Source organism: Adiantum capillus-veneris, chromosome 5, assembly GCF_014529385.1.
Source record: "Adiantum capillus-veneris isolate H3 chromosome 5, ASM1452938v2, whole genome shotgun sequence".
NCBI lineage: Eukaryota > Viridiplantae > Streptophyta > Polypodiopsida > Polypodiales > Pteridaceae > Adiantum > Adiantum capillus-veneris.
This window is the reverse complement of record NC_140935.1, coordinates 45821935-45830988: the sequence shown is the minus strand read 5'-3', so window position 1 is coordinate 45830988 and position 9054 is coordinate 45821935. Positions and strand designations below refer to the sequence as shown.

Here is a 9054-nt window from a genome sequence, read left to right as displayed (position 1 = left end):
CTCACAAGCTTCATCATCTCCCAAGTATACATACCCAAAATTACCTTTGGTGTAGTCTTGGAAATGTTTCTTGTGTGGTGTCGCATGGAATGAAGCCCCGGAATCTACTATCCAGGAATTAGACACATTGTCTAATGAGAGAATTAGAGCATCTTGTTGTACTTTACCTGCCACATTGGCCTCCGATGTTGGCTTGTTGTCTTGAGACTCTGTCTCCTTCTTCTTCTTGGACCATCAATCCTTCTTGACGTGGCCCTTCTTGCCGCAGTTCCAACATTCAAGAACTGACTTTGTGCGTGACTTGCTCCGCCTTGAGCGATCACGACCCTTTTGGTTTTTGAACCTCTCCTTAAGCCTTCCTCTTGTTTCCACTGATAGTGTAGCACTTGATGATTCTCCTGTGCTTCTCCTTCGCATTTCCTCGCTTAGGATAACACCCACAACATCATCAAACTTAAGAGTATTTGTGACAGAGATAGAATTACTTACAGCCATCACAAGGCTGTCCCAACTATCCGGTAGAGATGATAGTATAAGGAGAGCTCGCACTTCGTCATCGAAATTGATTATCACTGATCGAAATTGACTTATTTTTGTGTTAAAGTCATTTAGGTGTTCTGCAACTGAACCATTCTCTGCCATCTTTAGATTGAACAAGCGCTTCATAAGAAATACCTTATTGGATGCCGATGGTTTCTCGTAGAAGTCGTCAAGTGACTTCATCAAGTCCTCCGTGGTCTTCATCTCCGAAACATTGAAGGCCATCGTTGAAGCCAAGCTTAACCGGATTGTTCCCAGTGCCTTTCGATCAAGGACAATCCATGCTTCATCTGCCATTGTTGCGGGCTTCTTCGCAAGACCGCCTAGTGGCAAATAGAGGTCCTTCTGGTAGAGATAGTCTTCAATCTGCATCTTTCAATGTTGGTAGTTTTTGCCGTTGAACTTCTCAATCTTGAGCTTCCCTTCCTCCGCCATAACTCCCACTCAATTCAAGGAATCCTTTCCTTGAGATAATTTAGCTACGAGCAAACCTTGCTCTGATACCAGTTGTTAGGAAGTAAGACGTAGCTAAATAGATAATTGAGTAGATTACTTAATGGAGAGAGACAGATTTACATACACGAGATTATAGAGTAGAGAGAGAGAGAGAGAGAGAGAGAGAGAGAGTACACACGATATACGTGGTTCACCCAACGTGGGCTACGTCCACGGGAAAGCAGCCACTCAATGGCTTTAGTACTTCAAAACAAGAAGTAGTTTACAAAGGGATTATACCCTTAATGGAGCTCCCGCCTTGCTTCACTCTCACCACCTCACACTCACCTTGTTGCATCAACTTCACACTATGAAATGTGTGTAGAAATGGCCTCCTTTTATAGGCCAAAAGGGCTGCCCTCTCTTATGAGAGACAGCCATGTGTAGCCGCCCTTGTGTGAATAAATCCAAATCGGACCCTCCAATCTGTCCATGTGTGGCCGCCCTTGAGAAGACAAGTCCGCTTTTGAATTCGGCCACCGGCCATTGACTTCCGACCACCGGCCATCGGCCATTGACTACCGGCTAACCGACCGGTTGTTTTTCGGCCACTTTTCGGCCGCCATCCGACCATAATATTCCGGCGAAAAAGAATATTCCGGCGAAAAAAAAACTCAGGGGCCTCCGTCCCCGAGGCTTTTAAAGTTGCCCCTGATTCTTGTCGGTGAAAATTCTGGTTTCCGGTGAGTGATTTTCCTTCACGCACGATGGCTTCTCCTCATAATGGGGGCCTTACAAATGTGCGCTTTTACCGCATAAAATTACAAGGGTAAACCAGGCTCCATACTTAATAGAAACTGGTGAAAGCATGAAAAACTTCTAGAACTGACTATGAATGGTAGCCATACTATTCTCTACCAGAAAACAAAGCCTTAAAACTCGGCCTTACAAATGTGTGTTCCTGAAACTAAAAGTTACAAGGGGTAAATCAGGCTCTACACTTAACAATCTCCCACTTGGAGACTAATCTCCATACCAAACCTGTGACTACTTTCCATTCTAGCTTCTTTTCCTTGAATGCCAATTGAAGATGAGAAAAAGCTCAAATTATCCTTGTTAACCACCTTTGCTAACATGTTCGGAGGATTTTCACTTCTATGCACCTTTCTTAGCTTTAGTTGTCCCTCTTCCAAAAGAGTACGTATGAAGTGATATCTCACCTCAATGTGATTTGTCCTTGAGTGAAAGGCTGAATTCGATTTGACCATCATCGTACAAGACACAATTACTTTGCTCGTATCCAAGCTCCTCCAAGAATCTGTGAAGCCATAGAATTTCTTTTCTTGCATCCATCATTGCTATATATTCTGATTTCGTGGTAGAAAGTGAGACCACGTTTTGCAGCTTTGAAGCCCAACTTATTGTTGTGCCTCCAACTATGAAGACATAGCCAATAGTGCTCCTTCGAGTATCTTTGTCACCTACCATATCTATATCAGCATACCCTTGCAAGAAAATATCAGTGCCTCCAAAATACAAAGCATTTTTTTATGTTTCCTTTAAATACCTAAGTATCCATTTCACAGCTTATCAGCTCTCTTTACGTGATTATCCATGAACTACTCACAACTCCTACTACATGTGTAATATCTGGCCTTGTACAGACCATAGCATACATTAGAGAACCTTCCGCTACAACATATGGAACTTTGAATAGAAAGCCTATCGCCTCTTGTATTTTTGGACATATATCCTTGGTTAGTTTAAATTGACTAGCCAAAGGTGTAGAAACTGGTTTTTCATCTTGTATTGCAAACCTTTCTAGTAACTTCTTAATGTAATCCTCTTGAGATAGCTTTAGTGTCTTCTTTATCTTGCCCCTTGATATCTTCATACCAAGTATCCACTTTGCAGCACCTAAATTTTTCATTGAAAATATTTAGAAAGCTCCTCTTTTAGGTCTTTGATATCCTGCATGTTAGCAATTGTAATCAACATGTCATCAGCATATAACATTAGGATGTTTAACTTTCCATCTCCCAAATTCTTCGTGTATGCAGTGATTTGAGCTGCATCTTTTGAATTTGTGATCAAGCATCCATCGATCAAACTTCAAGTACCACTATCTTGATGCTTGCTTTGGACCATACAAGCTCTCCTTTGATTTGAAAACCTTTTTCTCCTTGCCCTTTACTTCATACCCCATGTAAATTTCCTCCTCCAAGTCAACATAAGGGAACGCCTTATTTACATCCATTTGCTCAAGGTTTAAGTCATGAGCAGCCATAAGGCTTAAGACAAGCTTAATTGAGTTTTATTTTACAATATGAGAAAATATTTCATTGAAGTCAATACCTTTCTTTTGAGGGAAAACATTTAGCACAAGCCTGGACTCCCTTTTCTTCCCACATTCTTCTTCCTTTAGCTTGTAAACCCATTTGTTTTACAGTGCTCTCTTACCTTTAGACAACTCAACCAACTCCCATGTTTGGTTGCCATGATGTAATGAGTCCATCTCCACTTGCATGCTCTTCATCCATTCATCTTTGGATTTGTGTTGCATAGCTTCTTTGTATGATTTTGGCTCTTCAAAATTTGAGACCAAGAGATGGTTGAAGGAAGGAACGAACCTTTCTAGAGGTCTACTTTCTCTTTTAGATCTTTAGGGCATAGGTTGAGGCTCCTCATATGGTTCACGTTGTTTCACCGCTTGTATTCCTTGTCTTTACCATTCTCAAGCTCCATGTACCCATCACTTGTCCCTTTTGTTTGTTTTCTTTCCAAGTAATATTTGTATATATCTGGTTTTTGAGAATAACATCCCTACTTCTAAAAATTTTACCCTCTTTGAGAATCCATAGGCAATACCCAAAATCCGCTTCTCCATAGCCAATGAAGAAACACTTTTTGGACTTTGCATCTAGCATTAACCTTAGACTTCTATCTATGTGCATAAAAGCCTCACACCCAAACACTCTGAGAAATGTATAATTCATCGGTTTACCTGTCCCCATGCCTCTTCTGGAACTCCCCCATCGATGCGGTTGACAGGTTGATCAAGTACACATATGTACTTACTGCTTTCACTCAATGCTCAAGCGGTAGGCCTACATGTAGCCGCTTGCTTTTTGCTTGCTCCATGATTGTCTTGTTCATCTTTTTTGAAATGCCATTTTGTTGAGGTGTCCTTGGGGTTGTCCTTTGCCTCCAAATGCCATTGCTAGTATAGAAGCGTTCAAAATCTTGACTGCAATATTCGCCACCATTGTCAGATCTGAGGTATTTAAACTTGGTACTTGCTTCATTCTCCACAAAGGCTTTCCACCTTTGAAATATGAAAAACACGTCAGATTTATTCTTCATTGCATAAACCCATGTTTTCCTAGCTGCAACAAGGAGCTAGAGAGAGATACATACTTCAGAGTACCCCTTCATTAGTACTATGTCACTCCTATAACATAAAGCTGAACTACCTCAGAGACAAGGCCAAAAACCACAGGAGCAAGTCCTATTAGGACTAGAGCAGAAGATTTATTGTGCAAGACTCTCGACCTGTTAGAACAAACCCTCGTCCAAATTGCAAGACCCTTGAGCTATGGGAACCGATCAACTTCCAAATAGGGTCCCAAAACTAGGTTACGTGTGAACCCAAGGGGATATGGCGATGGACAGTGCCGCAAGTAGCGCAAGGAAATAGATTTGGAGGTCTAGCTTGCTACACAGTAATCCCCTTGGGACGCTACAGAGATGGATTTGTTTGTTCAAGGCAACGTGAATTCAACGGGTTCGATATTGTCAATGATGGGGAAGGCGGACCATCCATTTGTGTATGTGTGTGCACGCGCGCGTGCGCTTATCCACATCCACCTTCCCCGCTTAGAATTTGTAGGGACAACTGCCCGCGACCACTTCAAACTCCCATAGCCTCATGTTGAAAGAGAGAGGAAGCGAGAGAGAAGCCATGTTTCATGATGCTTCATGCACTTTCATGCATCACCTTCACGTCTGCATGATAGTCCATGCCTATGGCAGCACCAAGCACACAAGTGACACATCCCTCCTTGATATCTACAATTGGAAACCAACATATCACTTGCTTATTCATAATTATAAAAAATGATTGGGCTCAAGATGTATACTTGGGCCATACCTAGGTTAAGCACTCAATTATCTATTACAAACATGTACTCACAAACTCATGCCCTGCATTTGGGTATTGGCTTCCTTTTATCCTTACTCACAATACCTATTGTGCTTCATCAATCTTCCTTCTTGATTAGAACCGCTCGCGATGTTGTTTGCCAATTTTTGGATTCTTACCTCTTAACATGTACCAAATTTGGGTGTAGGTGATAATGACGATGATTCAAGTGGCTCAAAGCATCTTGATCGAGAGTTTGGTATATCCTATGTGAAGACTCCTGGTGGAAAAAGGATGCGGGCTAGTAAAAGGGCTCCTAGCACTGATCGTGGACCACATTGATTCGAGAGAGTAAATAATCATGTACAAAGGTTGACTCATGACAATTATGTGAATTTTCATTGTGCATTTATGGGAAAAGATTTTGCAAAATGTATACTCTACTTGTTTCGAGGATGTTGTTGAAGATCCCAGATGGGATCGAACTATGGATAAGAAAATGGCTACTAATGAGACATGGGAGTTAGTGATGTTGCCAAAAGAAAATAATATGATTGAATATAAATGATTCTATAAGGTGGAACACAATGCAGATGTCATATTGTGTAGATAGAAGGCTAGATTGGTAGCAAAGGGCTATGCAAAGACTTGTGGCACAAATGCAAATTGGGCTAGCAATCTACTAGATAGGCAATCGTCCATTAGGTTTATGTTCACTTGGAAGTATTGCTTATCACATGAAGCAACAAGAAGCAACCAATGGTCGCTTTGTTAAGTACATGGGTGCTACAATGGCAACATGTGATGTTGCATGACTAGAGATGTTACTTGGAGAGTTACGAGTAATGGGTTCAAAGGCAAGTTGTTATCTATTGTAACAACCTTTATAGCATATAATTAGCAAGAAATCCAATATTCTATACGATGAAGCCCATTGAGGTGCTACCATTTTGTCATAGATAGAGTTGGCTTACAAACATCAACCTTAAGATACATGAAGATACGTAAGCAGGTTGAAGACATTCGACATTTAACCTTATGTTTTCAAATGATTTTTCAACTTCAATTGTGCAAAATGTGTTGTTTTTAGCCATTTTTCAAAGTTTGCAAATATACCATCCTTAAAACTCATCTTTTTGAGATCTAAATGGATACATCATTAGCGTTGAGAACTTTGAACATCTTTTCATGCCTAGAAAGTTCATATAGAAATGTGTGACCTTTAAAATTTTGCCAATTCTGCTTTCTTGCCTTTTCTAAAAGAAGCCAAAAAAAAGCAGACAAGTGTTAAGAGGTAAGATACTTTCAATATTTTCAAATATGATTGAGACTTACCTTAAATGTTATTTTGGTTTTAAGATACTTTCAATATTTTCAAATATGATTGAGACTTACCTTAAATGTTATTTTGGTTTTAAAGTATTAAATGGATATTTTTATTTCACCTTTCATTTCACTTCCTCGCATGGCTTATCTTCTCTTTCATTCTATTCTTTTAGAATGCTAAAGTGAAGCTTGAAGACCTTGCATAATTCTAGTGAATACTATACACAAACAAACAAACGCAATATGTGTGAGTGTGTGTGTGTGAATTAATGAGCAAACCATGGTAAAGAGAAGAAAAACCGGTGCAACGATGTCAAAACTTAGTTCAAGGATCCTCAAAATAATTGCTAGTATTTTTGGTTTGCTTCTTTGCGAAGAGACACTCGGTCGCTAAATAAGACATTCTCGAACAATGCTTCACCTTACATAATTCTAGTTAAAAACCTAATGATTTATCACTTTTTTATTGTTTTAGAAAGCTATCGTGACCCTCACTTGTCCTTTAATAGAAGCTTGTATGATTATAGTGGAAAGGCATTTTTTATTGTGTAGGTATATTCCATAAAATATGACTATTCTTGCTTGCATTTTGGGACACTTAATAACCCGTATAGCTAACAATACAAAGATGGTCAGGGTCATAGGACGCATGTAAATGCAACATACTTGATTGCCACAATGTAATGCTGGGGCCATCCAGATATGATCAAACACCGACATAACAAAAAGTACTGCATTCGTCCATGAGCTAATCGAATGATTAATAACTTGTATGCGTTCCCTGTATACCTGATTAGTATCTTTAATTCGAAAGAGACCATGAAGCATGACTTCACATAAGCTGTTTCAAATTATAACATATGGTCTGACGGGCCCTTCACCGTCCATTGTACAGGTAGAGCGATGGAGGTTGTGTGTGTGCATTGTGTACATGTGAACATTTGCATTGCACTTGCATATTCCTAAAATGGAAACTATTGCCCTTAATTACATTCATTAAAAGAGGCATGATACTGAGGTAAGAAAGCTTGCTTTTTGCTTAATTACCTCAATTATACTCTGCATCTTCTTCACCATTAACTTTAAGCCTCCTCTCTTTGACAAAAAGAACCTCTAAATACAACTCATCCCAGAAAAGGCAGCCATGTCGCGTCCTTCCAGACCAGAGAATAGAAGATAAAACCTATCAATGATCGGGTGTTCTTGAATCCCAGTCACAATAGCACCTACATGAACTTTGAAACCTATTTGTAATCTGAATAAATCCCGGTTGTAATCCCCCTACCGATGCTCACGCCAGAAGGATTACAATGATATCCTAGATAAAAAACTTGCTGGATAAAAATTCCAATGCATCTCAGGACAAAAAGCAGAAATGGCGGCACAAAAGTTCTGTCAAACTAATACTCACCTCCTCATGCTTCTCCTTATTCTTTTGTTGCAGGCCATTGGAACTTAACAGAGCTTCGGCATGTCGGCTTGACATCCTTTCATGTAGTCCGCCTTACGGCCATATATGACTTACAGAGACATGTCAATATGGGTCGCCGTGGAGGGATCCAGCTTCATAAGCCTCGTAGCCCCCAAAATACATTCAGGAAGCTCTTCCGGGCGTGTTGCCTCCAGCACAAATGCAATGTCGGTCACAACAAGATGAAGCAGACCAAATGTGAGGCTGAGTGCTGTACGATTGAGCGACAGCGACGCTACATCAATGTCCACTTCCATGTAGTTCTTCTCTCTTATGTACTTGCATTTCAGATATTTGCCTATCATACACACAGGCCGTTGCCCCACAAGCGTTTGCACAAGCCATGGTGCTTCGGGGAAGTTTACAAGGCCCTTGAGGCGGGAATTGCGGAAAGAATCGTTGCCGTCAAGGAAGCGCTGCATGAGGGAGCCAGGAGGGGGGGGAGAGAAGCTGACAAAGTACAAAACCATGCTATGGTGGGTTCGGTTACCCAACTGGAGGTTGAAAACCCAGACAAAGGGCTGATGCGGGGCTGAGGCACCGGAGCGGAGGGCGGCGTCGAGGGCGGAGCGGACGCGGCTATGGGGGTGTTTCATGATGTGAGAGATTTGAGATTGTGACTGGAGGAAGTCGAAGGCGAGGGGATGGAGGAGCCAGTGGCCGCCAGGGGTTTTGACTTTGCTGTGGAGGTAATCGGCAGAACGAATGGAGAAGACGTTGCCAGGAGGGCAGAGCCAGCTGTTGAGAGGGGGAGGGGCTGCGGAGGAGAGAGGGTGGTGAGCGGCCGGACCGCTGCGCCGCAGCTCGTCCACCCACTCGCGCTGCTCCGGCGGGCACTGCGACTCGGGAGCTTCCGCCATATCTAAGCTTGCCCCTCTCGTTGCCTTGCCTGCATCTTATTCTTCTTCATCTTCTTGTTGCCCTCCCCATTAATATCCATGTGGCGCAGTTGTACAATCGCCAGGCTATCACATTTTTAACGCCGGAAAACGACCTTTCTGCTGAGCGGCTTAAAGGCTTAAAAGCCTGGTCTTAGCGTTCGCTCCTTGCATTCATTGTGTGAAAGGAACTGTGACTCTCGACACTAGACCTATAGAAGGAGTCTCTTCTATGGAGATGAGAATAGAGGAGATGAGCGGGG

The 9054-nt window shown here is 41.7% G+C and overlaps 1 protein-coding gene across 1 annotated transcript; it reads right to left on the bottom strand.

Moving 5' to 3' along the window:
• Nucleotides 1–7273: 7273 nt before the first annotated feature.
• On the bottom strand, nt 7274–8836 carry LOC147457238 (protein ENHANCED DISEASE RESISTANCE 2-like). The gene has a single exon (XM_086512188.1). It carries the CDS (start codon nt 8771–8773, stop codon nt 7964–7966), a length of 810 nt encoding a protein of 269 aa, XP_086368314.1. The 5' UTR covers nt 8774–8836; the 3' UTR covers nt 7274–7963.
• Nucleotides 8837–9054: the final 218 nt, after the last annotated feature.